The sequence below is a fragment of the Gobio gobio genome, assembly GCF_949357685.1.
Source record: "Gobio gobio genome assembly, chromosome: 24".
Lineage (NCBI taxonomy): Eukaryota > Metazoa > Chordata > Actinopteri > Cypriniformes > Gobionidae > Gobio > Gobio gobio.
The window spans coordinates 18,187,119-18,208,249 of record NC_137120.1 but is presented as its reverse complement, the minus strand read 5'-3'; the positions used below and the strand labels follow the sequence as shown (position 1 = coordinate 18,208,249).

The 21,131-nt window shown below is 39.1% G+C and overlaps 1 protein-coding gene across 2 annotated transcripts; it reads right to left on the bottom strand.

The window, feature by feature from the left end:
* Window positions 1–832: 832 nt before the first annotated feature.
* Window positions 833–20,955, bottom strand: acy1 (aminoacylase 1). Of its 2 annotated transcripts, none has more exons than XM_079807851.1 (15): window positions 20,716–20,955; window positions 20,058–20,201; window positions 14,671–14,735; window positions 14,471–14,575; window positions 14,293–14,387; window positions 10,788–10,864; window positions 9,346–9,435; window positions 9,035–9,091; window positions 8,831–8,904; window positions 7,432–7,481; window positions 7,200–7,344; window positions 7,054–7,122; window positions 2,850–2,929; window positions 2,713–2,773; window positions 833–2,637 (listed from the first exon to the last, which is right to left on the bottom strand). In XM_079807851.1, the coding sequence occupies exons 2-15, from the start codon at window positions 20,185–20,187 to the stop codon at window positions 2,473–2,475; spliced, it is 1,263 nt and encodes a 420-aa protein (XP_079663977.1). In that variant the 5' UTR covers window positions 20,188–20,201; window positions 20,716–20,955; the 3' UTR covers window positions 833–2,472. The 2 variants fall into 2 exon arrangements, with proteins under 2 accessions (XP_079663977.1, XP_079663976.1); XM_079807850.1 differs by having other exon boundaries at window positions 20,826–20,948.
* Between the last annotated feature and the right edge of the window lie 176 nt (window positions 20,956–21,131).

Genomic DNA, 21,131 nt, shown 5'->3' with positions numbered 1-21,131 from the left:
AACCGATTACCATAAACAACAAATTTATTTTTCTAGGGGAACGGCATGAACATGGGTTAGATTGTTGTTGTTAATTTGGCTGGATGGATTTGATTCAGTGGTCTCAAACTCCTGTGTCCTGTAGGGTATTCCAGAAAGCAGGTTATGTGACATACCCGGGTATGTTTAAGAGTAAGTTAGCGGATAACCTCAACTTTCGGTTCCAAAAACGGAGGTAACTTTCAGGGTATGTAAGTAACCATGGCAACTCACTCTCTTATGGATGGCATATCGACCTCAAAGGGGGCGCTCACGAGCACCCTTCTGAGACCTAAAATGACAAATGGGACACCCTGCGGTCTCGTAGACTTAACGGACAAGCGCACGCAGCGGCCATTGTAAGTCCACAAGACAGAAAGTGCACATGAAGTGTGCCATTTGGGACAAGGCCTTAGTCTGTTTCCATGGTGAATCATAGATCTGTTGAGAATGTCTTGTGTGTTAACTGGGAACATACTCTTGAGTTGTCTGAACTTACTCATGGATGCGTTTTTTAAACCAGCATCCCGGGTAATCAACCGAGAGTTTAAGGTATATGTGACGGTAAGTTAACCTTGCTTTCTGGAATACCCCCCTGCAGAGTTTGGCTCCCGCCCTAATCACACACACCTGATCCAGATAATCAAGGTTTTTCAAGCAGGTGAGCTGGAGCTAAACTCTGCAGGGATGTGGCCTTCCAGGAGCCGAGTTTGAGTCCACTATTATTAGTATTTATTAGGACGTTTTTGGGGGGTTATTTTAATGTGCAGCCACCACATTAAACACAGAAGAAAAGACTACAATGCGCTTTTTTGGTGTAAATATATATTTGACCCAAGATGTCCTAATAAACATATAAGACTTCTTTCTGAAAATTAGGCTTGACAATATTTAAAGCAAAGGCTTTCTCTACAGTTAGATTAATACAATCATAGAGAAAAAGAGTTGCAGAGATTCTGTTTTAACTTATTGTTTCTAACATATGTTAGAGGTCAACCAAAACAAGAAAAGGCACATTTTAACTGGTGAAACGCTCTCTTCCAGATTGCGACGCCACAGAGCGAACAGCCTGCTGGGATACTGCGTCACATGGCGCCCCCTTGAGGCTACATTAGGATTACTAATGTGTTAGGACACAGGTTGACGCATAACATTTTTACACTCAAGTTGATGATACACGGGGCAACTTTTTTGAGCAATGTTGCTTGGGCACTTTCCCATTGAGAATGGGCAACACATCTATCTATCTATCTATCCATCCATCCATTCCTCAAATCGGTTGTAATTTGCGGTAATGAACATTTTTCCTCACAAAAAGCTGCCGTAAGTCATCAGAAGACTTATAAACAGTAATATATTATATTACTGTTTTTCAACTTCTGGATTTTTTATGTCCCATGGTTGCTTTTTATTCAAACAAACAGATAAGCACTCTTTTATTCTTGTGAATAATCACATTAAAACTGTATTGGAAAAGTTTAAAACTGGAAACTGTATCAAAAGTGTTTACCAAGAGCATGGTTTTGAGATTGACAGAGACGTGTGACGGGCATTCAGAATATTTGTAATGTTTTGTGTTGTTTCCAATCATGAGTAAAAATACTATATATCTCTATGATACATATTAGAACATCCATCCATCCTTCTGTCTAATAGTTGCCTATAATGAAATATGGAAATAATAAAAAGTTTAATGTAGGCAATTGTGGGACGTAGGAAGACAGAGAGATTGATAATCATAATAAGCTAATAATAGTGCATTTGAAGACAAAAGAGAAACGTCATAAACTGAGTTTCTCAAGTAGGGGAAAGATACAATTAAATCAAATGAATTTCATTATTTCAAAGCAAGCTCTTGTGAACAATAATATAATACACGCATAATAAAATAATAATAATTTCAGACAGAGTTGATATATGGTACCTCTTAACTTTTGTTTATTCAGGAGAGCAAAGTAGCACCAGTCAACCAAAGAGACTGACTTGTGTTAGCTTGAGGTAAAAATCATAAATGTGACTCAACATAATTGTGTATAATTATTAATGTGTATATCACAGTAATCAATGACCAACACAGTTTCAGTATACATAACTATATGTTTGCAAAATCATTTGTATTAAAAAATATAATGCATCTATGGCAAGCACAGCTATATGGTTTGCTATATGCCTAACTTAAGTGTGTTCAATTTGTAACGTTTATGAATTAAAATGACTCTTTATAGCAGCTTTTAATTGTGCTGATATATAAGACTTAAAATCATATCTAAGACATTATTGAAAGGAAGGAACTCCTGAGTTAATTAAAGTGAGTTCATTAGATCCTCATTCTATTGGATCAGCCCAATCTTTGGTGTTACGGCAGACGTATTTCTCGATATGTGCGAATACCAGCCTGGCATGAGCAGAAGCAGCAGTGTGTTTGTGTGTGAGAGAGATTTAAAGAGAGTTGATCTACGCTTCTCCGCTCAGAGGAGCCACATTAGCGAGGGCCGGCACGAGGCGCTCGTACACCTGGATGCCCCGCAGAAACACCTGCTCGTTCAAGTACTCGTTGTGATCGTGAAGGAGGATGGGGGTGAGGTTCATCGGAGAGAAGCCGATGGCAGGAAGACCTACCTACAAACACAAGTCACATGTTACACAACACAGTGTAGATATATTCGTTAGAGGTTCTTTGTGAAAGTCACTTACTTCCCTGATGAAGCGACTGTCTGTGGCAGCAGGGAAGATTTCCTTCTTCAGAGTCACGTTCCTGTCACGAGACGGACAGAGTCACAAACGTTCATCTATAAACACACATGCTCAAAGCGTCTGTGCTTCTCTCTCACATGGCTTTGCAGGTAGAGCTGAACGCGTGCCACCAGGGGTCGCTGTCCTCCGTGGACGTGAAATTCTGGTCCATGTGTTTCTGAAGAGCAGAAAAAAAACAAATCATGTGGAGAAACATCTTTTGTTCTCACAGATTTACACACACATATATTCACGATTCAAATTTCACAGCTAAAACCACTATCCTAACTCATATACATTTAAAACATTATTAAAAGACAAGAAAACACACAGTAATAATATAAAAACAGATCATCAAATTACAAGCAAAAGCACAAATAAATACAATATAACAAAGATACAAATTAAATGAAAAGTGTTTTTCAGGTACAGGAATTTAAAGGTGCAGTGTGTAATATTTATGAGGATCTATTGACATATAATGCAATATAATATACATAACTATGTTTTCAGTGGAGTATAAAGACCTAACATAATGAACCGCGGTGTTTTTATTACCTTAGAATGAGCCATTCTATTAGAGCCCGACCGATATGGGTTTTTGGGGGCCGATACCGATATTGTGGAGTAAAAAATAGTCAGATATCGATATAATCGGCCGATATTCTTTGTGTATATTATAGTACAATACCAGTCAAAAGTTTGGACACACTTTCCCAGTGGTGTGTCCAAACTTTTAACTGGTACTGTATATAGAATGCAGTATAATATACATACATTAAATACAACAGAACAAGCATACAGATGAAAGAAAGTTCCTTTCATGTTTTTCATGTAGGTCTAAACTAGATTTTCAGGTACAGAAATTGTAATCAAATGTAAAAAAAAATACAATGATATGATGATATCATGCAGTGCCTGAAAATAGGCTAACTTCCGTCAACATAACCAACGTGACAACCTGCTTGCACAGGGAGCGTGCTGGGGACTATTTTCAGGCGCTGCGTAATATCATTGCGCCGCTGCACCCATAGTATGGCAGCAAAGTTCCTTGATTATTACGCAGGAATGAGAGTATAGTTCCTAGAAAATCGCAACTTAGTACTCGATGTACCAGTCTATGTACGATTCTCGTCTCTGTGCTTGCCATAACTCTGTCTGACACACCCACCGCTAGCCTAGCTTAGCACAAAGACTGGAGGTAAATGGCTCCATCTAGCCTACTGCTCAATAAGTGACAAAATAACGCCAACATTTTCCTATTTACATGTTGTGATGTGTATACTAAGTGTACTAAGACCGACAGAAAATGAAAAGTTGCCATTTTCTAGACGGATATGGCTAGGAACTATACTCTCATTACTGCGTAGTAATCAATTAATTTTGCTGCTGTTTCATGTGTGCAGCGGCGCAATGATATTACGCAGCGCGTGCAAGCAGGTTGTCACGTTGGTGATGTTGACGGAAGTTAACGCTGTGAAATATAAAATCGCAATTTTTCATTTTCCGTCTGTCTTAGTACACGATGTAACTATACACATCACAACATGTAAAGAGGAAAATGTTGCCGTTATTTCGTCACTTATTGAGCAGTAGGCTAGATGGAGCCATTTATCTCCAGTCTTTGTGCTAAGCTAAGCTAGCGGTGGGTGTGTCAGACAGAGTTATGGCACACACAGAGATGTGAATGGTATGTACGGTATCTAACTCTGGGGGATATGGTCAATAAGCTAAAGTCCCCAAAAGTTGGCATGTTCCTTTAAATAGAAAAATATTGAAACTCTTTGGTCATTTTTAAACGAGATGCTAACGGCCTAATCAGATTCAATTATCTATGCTAAGCTATGTTAAAAGTGCTACCGCCAGACCCGGAGATCGGCTGAATGGATTCGAAAACGGTAAAACTCAACTGTTTTCTCTCAACAAATTTTCCACACAGCTTGCCCGTAACAAATTGAGCTCCCTTTCGTGTCTTCTTGCACTTGAATATTTAAATTGTAAAGGCTTAAACTTTCGTGACGATGAAGCGCTGGTCCCGAGTGCCGGTCACGTTCATGCAATGTTAGAATGAATAAAATTTTTACTGGCCAACTGGTGAGTGACACCGGTTCATATACTCGCCATCACTGATTCCAGAGCTCGACATTAAGTCTTTCATGTGCTTGTCCTTTGGACACCCCCGGTGACTGCACATTTTAGAGTGGCCTTTTATTGTGGCCAGCCGAAGGCACACCTGTGCAATAATCATGCTGTCTAATCAGCATCTTGATATGCCACACCTGTGAGGTGGATGGATTATCTCGGCAAAGGAGAAGTGCTCACTAACACAGATTTAGACAGATTTGTGAACAATATTTGAGAGAAATAGGCCTTTTGTGTACATAGAAAAAGTCTTAGATCTTTGAGTTCAGCCCATGAAAAATGGGGGCTGGCTATATACATATATATACATATATACATATATATACACATATATATATTAAGGCTGGGCAAATTAACGCGTTAACGCGGGCGAAAATTTTTTTCCGCTTAACGCAATTAAAATATTTAACGCAAATAACGCAGCGTCCGTTTTTATATCCATTTTTGCTTAGCGTTACATGATCATCACGCTCTTATTCATGTAAATGCTTCCAAGCGTGACAAGACACAAGCGAACGCGCTGTATGCCAATGTCCTGTCTGTGTGTGTGTGTGTGTGTGTGTGTGTCAGTGTCCTGTCTGTGTGGATGCGTCTCATGTCAGCTAATCAAGGGACACACACACACACACACACTCGACGCATAGATAGACTCGCGTCAGTTTCCTGCTCACATCGAGTTCTCTTTTGCTCTTGAACAAACAATAACACAGAGGATTTTGAGTATTCTCATATTAGGAGTCTTAAATTAGTTAAATAACGTCTTAAATGAACTTAAAGAGTTGTGAGGAAATGAGATGCGCGGGACATCGGGTGAGATCCGCGGTCGTTCTTAAAGAGACAGTAGCACTGATGATGCCTGTCATTAATGTTCATCAAAGAACAACGGGAACAGAGACAATTTTAGCTTTAATGATGATTCATCTATATTTAATTTATTATTTATGCAGTTAAGAAAGATAACCATTACATTTCTGTATATGTATAACAGGGAAGGCCATGGGTAAATATAACATTTATTATTTTGGGTTTATGTAAAGATTGTTTTAAGTTCACTTAAATTAAAAGTTGGTTTTTTTAAAGCCTAATAAATGTTGAAATTGGGAGCTTTCAGTTATACTGTAATGTAACGTCATTAATGTTTCATAGACACTTTAGTATCAGTGATACTGACCTTCATTCATAAAAATATGACAATACAACACATATTTAAAATATGCTGTCTTTAAATTGTTTATACATTAATTTGGAGAGTAACTGAAATTATTACAATATCAAAATATTAAAAACGTAAAATGTTAAAAACCTTGCGATTAATCGCGATTAATTACAGAAAAAATGTTTTTTAATCGATGCCCAGCACTAATTATATATATATATATATATATATATATATATATATATATATATATATATATATATATATAATATATTAAATACATTTATTTGAAATAATGCTAAATAAACAACATAATACATTAATTATTTCATACATATTAAATAATGAGAAATACACTTTCATGGGCCGTAAGAAATATTTATGGCCAGTAAATGTTCAGATCACCAATCCAACCATTGTGCTTATTTAACTATTTCAACTTTTGACAAGGCTTTGTCAAAGTGTCTTCCCTTGTGTTTGCATATGATGAGGTATTTGAATTCACAGTTTTTACATAATTTTTCATGTATTGACATCATTCTGGCTAATGTCAAAGGTAAATCATCCAATGGATTAAAGGAACGTTTACATGACAACGATGTACTAAAAACTGAAACGTTTTTCCTCTGCGCTTTACGCATACAGACTACAACGTTGTCAAAACGATCACGCTGCATTACTCATGTCAGGCCAGTAGATGGCGACGTCACTTTGTAAAGAAACACTACGCGTCTATAGACTGAACACATGATACACATGCGCATGAGATTTTTCACAGATTCATGTTTTTGTAGTTTACACTGAGACGATAACGGTATAATTTTCATAAATTTAAGTTTTCAGGCCCCCAAAACGCCATTGTTATGTTAATGAACAGCCAAAACGCATAAAGTCTTGTGTCGTGTAAATGCCCCATTAGTCTCCTGGCAGACATATGAAATAACAGACGTGAGATCAGGCCAGTTGAATCAGTGTTTGATGTTGCGTGTAAAAATAAATCTGACCTGTGCAAAATCATACGTCACGTCGTCACCGGCTTCTCTGCACCAGACTTTAATCTGCTCTTCAAACTCCTGCAGAATGAACACAACTGCAAATCACAAGCAGCTCAAAGTCAATGAACCTCATGAAGACGGCTCCAGATACACACCGGCAGGTTTACAGTGGGAGGGATCCTCAGGTCAAAGCTGACGTCCATCTCTGCAGGGACCACATTGTAAGCCACGCCCCCTTTCACCATCGTCATGTTAATAGTGGTGACATCACCAAGAGTGAAACACTCGCTGGTGTTCAGCCTGCAAACCACACAGACAGGTGTATTTCCACATTTACCAGCTCTCCTGTAAGCATGTGTTTAAAGTCAACCTCTGAATAAAGCTCACCGCTGTCTCTCTGTCTCTCTGAACTCCAGGAAGGAGTTTATAACTCGCCGCTGTGACACAGCAGAAACACATCAAATAAACTTCATGATTTTAGGTTATTTGTGTATTTTCTCACAATTTTAAACTACTTCATTGGTTCATAAATCCTGCAGATTTCTTTAAAATACAGATATTTTGTGTAGTTGCTGAGGTATGGACATTAAAACTGCATCCGCAACTTTTACACACGCTGAAAATGCCGTTTAAAGTAGTTTAAAACGACATTTGTTTCCAATATTCAACACCCGTTTGCTGCACCCTGAAAAATGAGTGAAGATATCACTTATTTTATGCTTATTGATTCTTCATTTTATGTTTATGGACAATTTTAAGTATGAATTAAGCTAGCGTTCAAAGTTCTGTAGGATTTTAGAAAATGTTTTGAAATATATCTCTTATGCTCACCAAAGCTGCATTTATTAGAGCAAAAATACAGAAATATTATTACAATTTAAAATAATGGTTTTCTATTTTAATATACTTTAAAATATAATTTATTCCTGTGATCAAAGCTGAATTTTCAGCATCATTAATCCAGTCTTCAGTGTCACATGATCCTTCAGAAATCATTCTAATATGATGATTTATTATCAATGTTGGAAACAGTAGTACTGAATAATATTTTTTTATAGCCTGTGATATATGTTTTCAGGATTCATTGATGAATAAAAAGTTTGAAAAGAACAGCATTTATTTAAAATAGAAATATTTTCTAACAATATACACTACTGGTCAAATGTTTGGGGTCAGTCCTTTTTCTTTTTTTTTATTAATACTTGTACTCAGCAAGGATGTGTTAAATTGATAAAAAGTGATTAATTTTGTTTTGAATAAAAGCTGTTCTTTTTAGCTTTTTATTCATCAATGAATCCTGAAAAAATTACCACAGGTTATGAAAAAATATTAAGCAGCACAACTGTTTCCAGCATTGATAATAAATCATCATATTAGAATGATTTCTGATGGATCATGTGACACTGAAGACTGGAGTAATGATGCTGAAAATTCAGCTTTGATCACAGGAATAAATATATATTTTTACATATATTCACATAGAAAACAGTTATTTTAAATTGTAATAATATTTACAATATTGCTGTTTTTACTGTATTTTTGATCAAATAAATGCAGTCTTGGTGAGCAGAAGAGACGTCTTTCAGGAACATTTAATTTAACACAAGTAATTTTCCAAACTTTTGACCTGTCATTTAAAAGTTTTTTTGTTCTTTTTTTAACCCTTTTTAAAAAAATCTAATATAAAATAATTGCCATTTTTTCTTGGTAAATTAGACTTCACATCAATGGCTTATATCTACAGACTCAAGTGTGTTTTGTCACATGACACTCTGAACACACTCACTAGTTTCTCTGCTGCTGTGTTCTCCACAAACCTGGAACCATGACCTGGACTTCCTGGACAGCGAACTGTGATCCCTGCAGCACACAGCACATGTTTACTAACATCAACACACACACACACACACACACACACACACACACACACACTGGCATACAAACACACACCCTGGCACACACACACACAGACACACACACAGATACTCACACCAGGGGTTTCTTTCTCCGTAGAAGACAGTATAGGCATTAGTTGGGTTTGCCAAACCTGTGAACAAATAAAACAGGCAAAACATCTTCTTAATATCCTGTTTAAATTTAGTTTATAAAGTACATTTTATGCATATTGAATTGCACAGACTGGTACTGTTGTGAATTTGTGTAAGTGAGCGCAGGTTGTGTCTTCTTGTTTTTGGTGGTACTAAAATGATGTAACTGTATATAACAAATTCAAATTCTACATGTTTGAGTATCCTAAAGCGCCCACAGGAACTAGAAGACGGAATCTACAGTATTGTTCACCTTCATCGAGGGCAAAACCGATGTTCAACTTGAGAAATTCAGGGTGCTTCACGAACGTCTCCATTCCTTTGTGACCGCCGACCTCCTCATCTGTTAGGAACATTAAAAGCACCAGAGGTTTGTAGGATATACATACATTCTGGTAGATAGATTGTGTTGTTGTGTGTTTTGGTGTAGGTCAACCAGTGAAGATTTGGAATTACATACACATGCACTATTAGAAATAAAGGTTCTTTAGTGGTTCCATAGAAGGATCTTCAGGGCTTCCGCATTGGGTAGCACCAGAGCGATCCACCAAGAACTACGGCTAGGTTCACACTGCAAGCCTTAGTGCTTAATTCAAATATCTTGCTCAGAACCTATTTTTTTTGTATAGCTGTCCACATTGTTGTTTTATATGGCTAATATCTCATGTTTTGCTTGACTCCCATGAGTGCAGAATTGTGACGTATGTTGCTCTTGAGTGACGTAAAAGTATGAGGTCGCATTGCAAAACATCCAACCTGTATCGGATTTAATACCAATTATGGAAACGGCACAAATCGGAATAGAAAAGATCAGATTCCGTGTGGTTTGTGCCATTCACACTGTCATGAGTCACATGAGCAAGTGAGTATGTAACCTGTGGCTTTTAAAAAAATGCCGGGTGCTGGTGTTTCGTACGGGTTCGGCCAATCAACGTACACTTACGCTGGTAGTTCCTAAAGTCCTGGGTTAGATCCTAGTGTCTGAGGTACAAGCTAATTGTTTCCCTTTAGGAGGCGGTCCCATGACTAAAATCGTTCTCAGTTCCCGCGGTGCGAATGCGCCAAAAAAAACTAGTATTTCCGCCAATAGTTATAGAAATAATGAAAGGTTTGTCAGGAGAGAAAGCCCCATCTAACATCCATGGAATCGTTCCACTGCACAAAAAGGGTCTTTAGGTTATTATAATAAGAAAAATGGCATCACTGTGAAAAACCTTTGGAACCTTTATTTTTAAGAATGTATAAAAAAAATTCTAGCATACAAAAAACTCTTTAAGGCCTTAAAGGGATAGTTCACCTAAAAATTTAAATTATCCCATCATTTACTCACCCTCACTGTCATTATAAAGCTGGGAAGAGCCAGGATATTCAAAAGTTAAACTTGAAACTTCGGATGGAAACAGCTTATGGCGTCTACCCTGACTATAAGTGCGGTCCATTTACTGCTTTTTTGGGCAAATTTTCACAGGCATTTCAATAGGAATACATGTGATCAGGAATTTCATGTTAGGGCGAAAAATTTCCCCACACTGATTCCGCAATGGGTTCAATTTGAAACCTGCTTGGTTTGAAAGTGACTTCTGTGTGTGTGTACATCATGACACTATTGGCACCAGACAATGGACCATTTTTGCCTGTGAGATTTCGCTAATTTGACTACAGCTTAAGGTCCATAACTCGTCGGTGAAGACTGACCTGGGACAAACGTTAAATGGATAGTGCGAGAAAACCTCTTCCCAGCTGCCTTCAGTCTGCGAATCGCTTCAATGTACCTGCAGAGCAACATGAACAAGGAATCAAAACTTCAATACATAATCAACTAGAGAACATTAGAAAATTAGAGAACAAATTATTATTAATTTCACACATAGTGTGTTTGGTCTTATCTAACCAAAACCTAGCAGAGGATAAAATTTTTCTGACTATAGCAGTCCAAAAGCTTTCAAGCTACGGTCACCCAATTTGGCAAAGACCTTCAGACTGGCTTAATAGGCTCTCTCTATTATTTCTAATCAATCGGTTGGATTTGCAGCTAAGAATACTATTGATTTACACTGACAGAATGTTCATGATTTCAACCAAAATGTGCAGAGTTTACTACAGTTACTTGAGTAAAAGTTGACTGAGCTGGTGTGTGAGAGGGGCTCATTTGCATATTCATAGTGTACTAAATGAAGCAAGGGTGTGGAGTTACATTCAAGCTATTTTAAGGCATGAATCGTTTTTTTTTTTCAAAGGAGAAAAACTTAAATATGTCATTTTGGTGATCAAAGATGAGTTTTAAGGGATAAAATAATTGACTACAGGGGTAGTCTGCTCCAACTGGAGACTGTGACAGTGACACCTGGAGGGGCGTGATTGGGAGGAACGGCCCCCCTGATCTGAACCCGAGCGGTGTTCTGTTATTGGATTTCTGTGCTAGCCACGGTTTGTCCATAATGAACACCATGTTCAAGCATAAGGGTGTCCATCAGTGCACGTGGCACCAGGACACCCAAGGCCGGAGGTCGATGATCGACTTTGTGGTCGTGTCATCAGACCTTCGGCCATTTGTCTTGGACATTTGGGTGAAGAGAGGGGCGGAGCTGTCAACTGATCACCACCTGGTGGTGAGTAGGATCCGATGGCGGGGGAGGAAGCTGGACAGACTCGGCAGACCCAAACGTACTGTGAGGGTCTGTTGGGAACGTTTGGCCGAGCCCCCTGTCAGAGAGATCTTCGACCGGATCCAGTGTGGACCATGTTCTCCACCTCCATTGTCGCTGCGGCTGCTCGGAGCTGTGGCCGTAAGGTCTCCAGTGCCTGTCGAGGCGGCAATCCCCAAACCCGGTGGTGGACACCGGAAGTAAGGGATGCCGGCAAGCTTAAGAAGGAGTCCTATCGGGCCTGGATGGCTTGTGGGACTCCGGAGGCAGCTGACAGGTACCGGCAGGCCAAGCGGACTGCAGCACGGGCAGTCGTGGAGGACAAAAAATCGGGCCTGGGAGGAGTTCGGTGAGGCCATGGAGAAAGACTATCGGTTGGCCTCGAAGAGATTCTGGCAAACCATTCGACGCCTCAGGAGGGGGAAGCAGTGCCCTGCCAACATTGTTTACAGTGGAGATGGGCACCTGTTGACCTCAACTGGGGATATCATCGGGCGGTGGAAGGAATACTTTGAGGATCTCCTCAATCCCACCGACATGTCTTCCCTTGAGGAAGCAGTGGCTGGGGACTCGGAGGAGGACTCGCCCATCACCCGGGCTGAAGTCATCGAGGTAGTTAAAAAACTCCTCGGTGGCAAGGCACTGGGGGTGGATAAGATCCGCCCTGAGTACCTCAAGTCTCTGGATGTTGTGGGGCTGTCTTAGCTGACACGCCTCTGCAACATTGCATGGCGGTTGGGGACAGTACCTCTGGACTGGCAGACCGGGGTGGTGGTTCCTCTTTTCAAGAAGGGGGACTGGAGAGTGTGTTCCAACTATAGGGGGATCACACTTCTCAGCCTCCCCGGGAAAGTCTATGCCAGGGTACTGAAGAGGAGAATTCGGCCGATAGTGGAACCTCGGATTCAGGAGGAACAGTGTAGTTTTCGTCCCGGTCGTGGAACACTGGACCAGCTCTATACCCTTTCCAGGGTGCTGGGGGGTTCATGGGAGTTTGCCCAACCAGTCCACATGTGTTTTGTGGATTTGGAGAAGGCATTCGACTGTGTTCCTCGTGGCATTCTGTGGAGGGTGCTCTGGGAGTATGGGGTCGGCGGCCCCCTGCTGAGGGCTGTTCGGTCCCTGTACGACCGGAGCAAGAGTTTGGTTCGCATTGCCGGCAGTAAGTCAGACCTGTTCCCGGTGCATGTTGGACTCCGGCAGGGCTGCCCTTTGTCACCGGTTCTGTTCATAATTTTTATGGACAGAATTTCTAGGCGCAGCCAAGGGCCGGAGAGTGTCCGGTTTGGGGACCACACGATTTCGTCGCTGCTCTTTGCGGATGATGTTGTCATGTTGGCCTCCTCAGACCAGGACCTTCAGCGTGCACTGGGACGGTTTGCAGCTGAGTGTGAAGCGGCTGGGATGAGAATCAGCACCTCCAAGTCCGAGGCCATGGTTCTCAGTCGGAAAAGGGTGGATTGCCCACTTCAGGTTGGTGGAGAGTTCCTGCCTCAAGTGGAGGAGTTCAGGTATCTTGGGGTCTTGTTCACGAGTGAGGGAAGGATGGAACGGGAGATTGACAGAAGGATCGGTGCAGCTTCTGCAGTAATGCAGTCGATGTACCGGTCTGTCGTGGTAAAGAAGGAGCTGAGCTGTTAGGCAAAGCTCGCGATTTACCGGTCAATCTACCTTCCTACTCTCACCTATGGTCATGAGCTGTGGGTCATGACCGAAAGGACAAGATCCCGGATACAGGCGGCCGAAATGAGCTTTCTCTGTAGGGTGGCTGGGTGCTCCCTTAGAGATAGGGTGAGAAGCTCTGTCACTCGGGAGGAGCTCAGAGTAGAGCCGTTGCTCCTCCACATCGAGAGGAGCCAGCTGAGTTGGCTCGGGCATCTATTTCGGATGCCTCCTGGACGCCTTCCCAGGGAGGTGTTCCAGGCATGTCCCACCGGGAGGAGGCCCCGGGGAAGACCTAGGACACGCTGGAGGGATTATGTCTCCCGGCTGGCCTGGGAACGCCTAGGGGTTCCCCCGGAAGAGCTGGAGGAAGTGGCTAGAGAGAGGGAAGTCTGGGCGTCTCTGCTTAGACTGTTGCCTCCGCGACCCGGCCCCGGATAAGCGGAAGATGTTGGATGGATGGATGGGAACTTTAAATAAACAAACAGTTGAGAAAGAAAATGCATGTGTAACAATATAATGTGTCTGTCATTAATATTGATAAAACAACAAAAATATTCTCTTTTTTTCTTATCTTTGTTCTATTGTATTTGTGCTAATTTTTTCAATTCAATTCAAAGATTGAAACAGTCCAGTTTCAACTACAAACTCAACCAGGCCCTGCCCCTTTATTTAGAGTTAGATATGAATTATTTGAATAAGGAATATTGTGACGTGTTTGTTCCCAGAAGAAAACTCAAGACTACAATGGAGGCTTTTCAGAGAGTTCAGAAACACGGACACTGATATAGAGAAGAACTCCCGCTGGAGGAACACATCACACACTAAAGAAAGATGAACATGGAAAAAACATAATAGGACCTCTTTAATTTGCTAGTTGGTTTTAAACTCACTGTATCGTGACAGATTTCATATCCTGAGTTCCTCTGCCATAGATGTTTCCATCCACATCTTTAACAGCAGAAAACGGGTCATATTTCCAGTGATCCTGAAGATGGACACACAGCATATCAGTGAGATCCCGAGCCATGTCGTTTGATCTGAGGGGTGATTGATGTGTTACGGTCGTACCTCATACACAGGAACAACATCAGTGTGTGAGTTCAGCACAACAGACTTCAGCTCTGGCCTGGTGCCGACCCATGTGATGATCGCCACGACTCGACTGGGACACACCTGACAGTCAGAGATGGTGAAAGGCTCAATTAATGTGGAGGTGCGTGACGGAGAACATGATGAAAGTTAGACAGATCCGGCACACAAATCATTACCTCCACTTTCTTCATGGGTAAGCCGAGCTCCTCTGCAATCCGCTCCAGGAATCTTAAAGCCCCATCTGACAATGATTGATTGACAGATCACAGTTACATGATACTCAGCAACTTTTCATTTGTGATGACCAAAGGTTGTGTTTCATATAATCATTATCCATCACATTCAGAGACCAAGTTGTTCATTTTTATCATCATCTATTTACATTCGTCAGTATGTAAGAGAGTTTACAAGAACAGATCAATTAAAAATTCAGTTTAAATCCTTTTTGACCATTGCCGAGCACCGTACACTTGCGCTTCACTGTAATTTGGTAGCATTTTAAAGATATAGCTTACACTTTTATTACCGAAATGCTAGAATATTTACAAGAACAATATTTCATCGCTGCTCAAAGGAGAAAAAGAAATGCATGTAAACATTTAAAATGGGCCGTTTTATGACAGTAATTATATACAGTACATTAAACATATAACCCAAGAAGCTTTATGTTTACCTCATGTAAACATTAAATCATTTCTGCTAATTCCCACATTTTTAAAATGATATCTATCGCTTTGAGAGATAAAATCCAATACAGAAAACCCTTCCAACTATAGCGCATCTATAATCTTGCATCAGGAGATTTAAATAATAAAATAATAAATATGATATTATTTTCCTATTATTAAATTAAATATTAATTCATTCTTGTTATTACAAGCATATAACATTTTATTTACAGCAGATGATCATGCAAATGATTACAGTTGATTGTATTAGTTTTTAAAATTAATAAGAGGCAATATAAATAAAATAATAATAAATAAATAAATAATAAACAAAAAACAATACATCAAAATGAATGCCCCAGTTAATCAAACTAATGCCCCTCATTAATTTTAGACACAGGTGCTGAATATTATTTTATTTCAAGATTTTTATGTATATTTTTTTTTTCTTTATTCTACTGACAGTTCCATGAAACAAAACAATGTAACTTTTCAACAGGTATGGTTTAAGGTTTCTTAATGGATATAAAAAAGTAAACGTAAAATGTGTTGGATTACAAATTTATACATTGTTATATCTAAGTTCCAATGTAATAGAATATAACTGAAAACATTATCTATATTTGTGTTTTACATTTTGAAGTAAACTTGAGGAAATTCTAAGGAGATTACGTCAGGCTGTGTAAGTGGTTGAGACATTAAGTATTTTGTCTTTATGCACTTCCTGACTATTTCCCATGACAAGTTTAGAGCAATACTGCCTGAGTGATTGGATTAGCATCTATGCATTTGAATGACACTGTTATGCTGATTGAATTACGGCTGATGAGACAGGAATGTTTGGGGTGTGTCTCTATTTTCCTATGTCTCCTCCCCTGCTGTATAATCCCTCCCCTTGAAATGTATATAAAATACAATGTTCAACTGGCTTTAGTCAGACTTGGAACCTAAGCGGAAAGACAGCACGGTTTTTCTCAATAAAGAATCCTGCTGAAAAACCTATCCAAGTTCTCCTGGTCTCTACTTCAAGAAACAACAGAAGTTCACAACAAATGTAAACTAAATATTATACGACTGTGTTACTTTATGATTTAGTTCTGTGTTAAGAATAAACGCTGCAACTAAAAAAACTAGAAACTAAATAGCCGCTACTAAGCCCCTATTGTGACCTTAAATTAGAGGTGGGCGATATGACCAAAATCTTATCACAATATGAGCAATGCTATTTCACAATAACGATATATTTATAGGTTATGATATCAACATTTTTGATACCACTAAAATTTCATAATTCTTATCACCATTTCAGTATCGTTAAAAAAAACTAATACTAACCTAAAAAAAAATGCTTACAGAAGACAAGTAAACTGTGGTAAAAAAGAGCAAAGAACTACAGTAGAACAAAGACACAAATTAAATATACTACAAACCTAAAATACTACATGTATAAATCAGGGCTTGACATGCTGGTCCGGGACAAGTGGAGCTTTGAAGGGGTGAAGTGAAAGAGAATTTTACTTGCCGACCAGACAAGAATCCTGAATCAAATCACCAAAACGTGAGAATGATTCTGCATTCATGTAGTGTAAGTGCAGGGCTCCAGACTAACTTTTTTCACTAGGAGCACAATGGCCCCCAACTGAAAAGTTTAGGGGCACAACCAGAAAATGTAGGGGCACACACCGTAAATCAACATGCTAACCAAATTTACTAATTTCCACTGTATTACTAATAGGGATGGGTATTGTTAAGGTTTTAACGGTTTTACTACTCTTACCGATACTGCTTATCGATCCGGTTCCTGTAACGGTATTCTTATCGGTTCTTTTTATATATTTTTTTAATGAAAAAAAAAAAAAAACTAATTAAGAACATAATTAACATTGCTTGATAATCAGAAAAGTAAAATATCTCTATAGCAAAAGAAACAGCAATGTTTGAACAAAACAAATATAAAACATCTATTTGTAAATGGACCAGTGTGCAGGCATTTTTTTGTTTTATATGCAGATACAAGATAAGATACAACATAAGAACAAAGTGCAAACAAATGTTGAATAAATACACAATAAAACAAAGACATTTTAATTCAAATGAAATTAAATGCTTTAATTTCAGGAAGGTCTGCTAACATTAATATTACTAAGAAAGAACAAACCTACAAAGAAATCTAAGAAAGTAATGAAATGTATATAATATAACACTGCATAGTTTTCACTGTATAAATTGATAGATTAATGCTTATAAAAGCTAAAGTTATTCATTCAAGAGATGTGAATATTTTCTCTTTGCCTTTTGTTTGATTCGAATGAATGGCTCAATCGTCAGCAGGTGTATTAGACGCTTCCCCTTTAAGACCGAATGCAGAACTAATAATATCATATTCTCCTATTTCTCCAAACTATTTAAGCCCATTTAAGATATAAACTGTTAAGATGACTACTCTCCAATCCGGTCATTTTGACACAGGCTATTTGTTGTGTATTTGATGGTTTAGACGCGCACACAAAGCCTAAAATATAATGTGCAAGTCGGTCCATTTCGCAGCACACACACATAAGCCGCCTTGGAAACAGCGTCTCTTGCGCGTATTATTGTGCATTTAAAAGCCATTTTTATTATCAAACATGTCCCGCAATTTAACAACAGTAGAGACTGCATTTTACAACAATCTCTGATTCTGATATTAAGTTTAGGTTTAGGGAGAAATTACGGTGCACTGCTGTGAAGGAAAGGATGTTGCGCTCGACGGAACACGTTCGTTTATAGGAATAGTTTTACCTCATATCTTCTTTTTATAATTCTTGAAAGCCGAAATCGAAAATAAAATTAGATTAATATCACAGCACAGCCCTAAAGTGTAAGCAGACTAAACGTTTTAGTTCTCTTGGCCATCGTCATTCATTAAGCTGACTGTAGTGTTGTGTGCGCTGTAGCTCCACGTGAGAGAGGTCGCTCGCTTGCTCTCTCTTCTGGATTGCGAATAGCAAAAATCACGGACAAATGGCTTAATATTATCTCATATAAAAACGGCTGGCATTAATATTATCTCATATAAAAACGGCTGGCAAAGATAGAAGTTGCAAGATATAACGTCTATAAATTTTTCTTAATTTCTCCAGTACCGACAGCAGTAAAATTTACTGGTCGCACATGTGCGACTGTGTGTAAAATTCAGTCGCACACTCTCAAATTTTAGTCGCAAAATGCGACCATTTGGTCGCAGTCTGGAGCCCTGAAGGGGCAACTGATGGTGAATAAATATATATGTAATATATAATGTATTGATGGTAAGAAGGTTGTGCAGCCTCTCAAGTAGAAATCGCAACAAATGAGCGCCGCTCACTCAGAGAAACTCAGTTAACATACTGCGGTAAAAATGTGGAGTTTTTATATTTGTAACCTATGATACAGTTAAAGCTACACTGTGTGATATTTTCCCCCAACTAGCGGTGAAAAGGTATATGACCATCTAATGAATATTAGTTTCTATTCCTCTCAATTCCGATTTCGTTTTAACTCCTACAGTGGCCGATTTAGTCCAAGATTAACATGGCTTCCAGTTCGACCTCTTCCACATTCGACACGGTGCCATCGAGTGTTAAAACGCGAAAGGCGAAGCTTGAATTTACGGGTATGTCCCTCTTTGGCTAATGTACTTTCAAGATGGAGGGGCAACATGGTGACCCGCATTCGAACCCCTCAACTGTATGTATTTTCAATGGCATATTATAAACTTACGAGAATACTTTATTACTTGAAAGAAGTAAGTGTACATTAACGAGCACATATATTTTTAAAAACATAAGTGTTTTAAGCTAAGAATTAACTAAAAAAAGTTACACAGTGGAGCTTTAAGCAACATCACACGACCAATAGTGCTGAATACCATCACGACTGAAAATGTGACACTGATTTCATACAACAGTTCAATAAACAAGTAGTTGATATTAAGACGCTTACATTTTAGACCGAAAATAGTTCCAAACAAAGATTGCAGAACTATAGCGCATCTCATAGCAACACTCAGTGTTTCATTAATGAATGATGCAGCGTTTTGAACTAATAATTTGAGTGAAGGATTCAATGACTCATTTATAAACAACTGCCTCATTCCTGAACGAATCGGTCGTTTGAACGAATAACTCATTGACTCACACATTAAGACGGTCATGGATTCATGTCGGACAGTGCTGAGAAAGAGCGCACGCATATACTCTCTTTCGCTACTAATTGCGCTTCAGCGGTTTAAAATCACCTGTTTGTAAACCGCAATGCTTAAAAACGCATGCACTTAAAACTTAAATGATTAATATGTTATAAAAATACTTTATATTTCATCTGACAAAATGCCAGAATTTGTCGCTCATGTCGTTCCAAACCAGCATTATTTTCTTTCTTCTGTAGAACATAGAAGATATTTTGAGAATTATCCATACAATGGAAGTCAACGGGTACCAAAACTATCTATGCATGTTCAACTATCATCTTTTGTGTTCCATAGAAGGATAAAGTCATACAGATTTGGAACAACATTAGACTTTCATTTGGTGAACTTTCCCTTTAAGACTCTTCTGTATTTCAGCATATATTATAACAAACAATTTAGGTTAAATAAAAGTCAGTAATAACCTGCTAGTTTATAAATATTCAGCACTTTGAGACAGAGTTCAGAGATCAGCTAATGCACTTTGGCTGAATGTCATTAATAATGCGTTACAACACCTTTCAAGGCAAAGCAGCCGGTCTTAAACCAAGTGATCTGCCTACCTAGACAACATTTCTAGACACCGTAGGGGTCAACACGAATTTGAGGGCAAAGGTTAACTGTAGTCATAAAGCTAAACCGAGGTGGTGAAAGACTATCTCCTGTGAGGTTGTCTCTACTCAGGTACCGTAGTCAGGCTCTGGGTGGACAGTCTTCAGCCGCAGGTATTCTCTGAACAGGGTAACTGAAGGGTCTTCTATCCCGGGGCCGTCCCGGATCCCTCCACCTCCACTCGGTCCATCTTTATCAGGCAACATCCCGCTCCACTGTCCTGCAGGACCAGACCGCTTGTTATTACACACATGATTATGATTCTTTTCCTTATATTCATGACTTATAGTTCTCATTGCTGCGGAACAAAAGTCATGAAACTCTACCATTCAAATTTTGGGAGCAGGTTTGTTTGTGTGAAATAACTTTTTATTTTATTTATTTAACATTCATTCTGCATTAAATTGATCAAAAGGTGCATTAAAGAGATTTATAAATGTATACTGTATTCGGTTTCAAATAAATGTTGAACAATTATATATAATACAAAAGTCTCATTTTAAAATGCATGCACTAAGCAAAATATAATGTATTATTTCATTTTTTATTTTTTTTAGGTTAAATATGACACAGACATGTTCTTGACAGAGCTCACATTTTCAACACGTTCAGATATTCATAATTACACTCAATAAAAGATAAAAATAGCTCGATAAACAGCACTGACTGCGCAACCACTGCAGCCTGTTTTAAACCAGACGCACATTTCTATTGAGTGTCGCACATCGACTCACCTGCTTTGGCTCGAGCTCACAGTTGGTTTGTGTCTTACTCAGTGAAGAACACCTTTACAAAGACCTTCTTCTTCCGCACTAGATAACTGAAGGTAACTTCTCTAACTTACCTTTGCTCCAGGGTCCTCGGCTGAACTCGGTCCGTACGTTACTTGTTATGCTCGATCATGCCAAAATACCCTTTCTCGTTCAGAGTCTAGCGTGATGACGTCCTATATTTACGTTACGCACTTGATGCATGCGCAGTTGCGCACACTGCAGGCTAGCGTGTTTTGGTTTTGGTGATGTTTTTCCCTCCCTATGTGTCTCTCTGATCAGATTCACATTCATTTCTCAACATGGATTAAAAAACACCTATAGAGAGTCCTAATAAGACACCAAGTTCAGATAAATCACAGCAACATCCCCTGAACACA

Bases quoted from the DNA above. Each gene is read 5' to 3' on its own strand.
- acy1 (XM_079807851.1), bottom strand. From the start codon at position 20,187: ATGTTGCCTGATAAAGATGGACCGAGTGGAGGTGGAGGGATCCGGGAC. The intron at 7,345-7,431 runs GTGAGCTTTATT...TGTGGTTTGCAG, and splicing joins AGAGAGACAGAGAGACAGCG to GCTGAACACCAGCGAGTGTT. The intron at 2,774-2,849 runs GTGAGAGAGAAG...GTCTCGTGACAG, and splicing joins AGCTCTACCTGCAAAGCCAT to GAACGTGACTCTGAAGAAGG.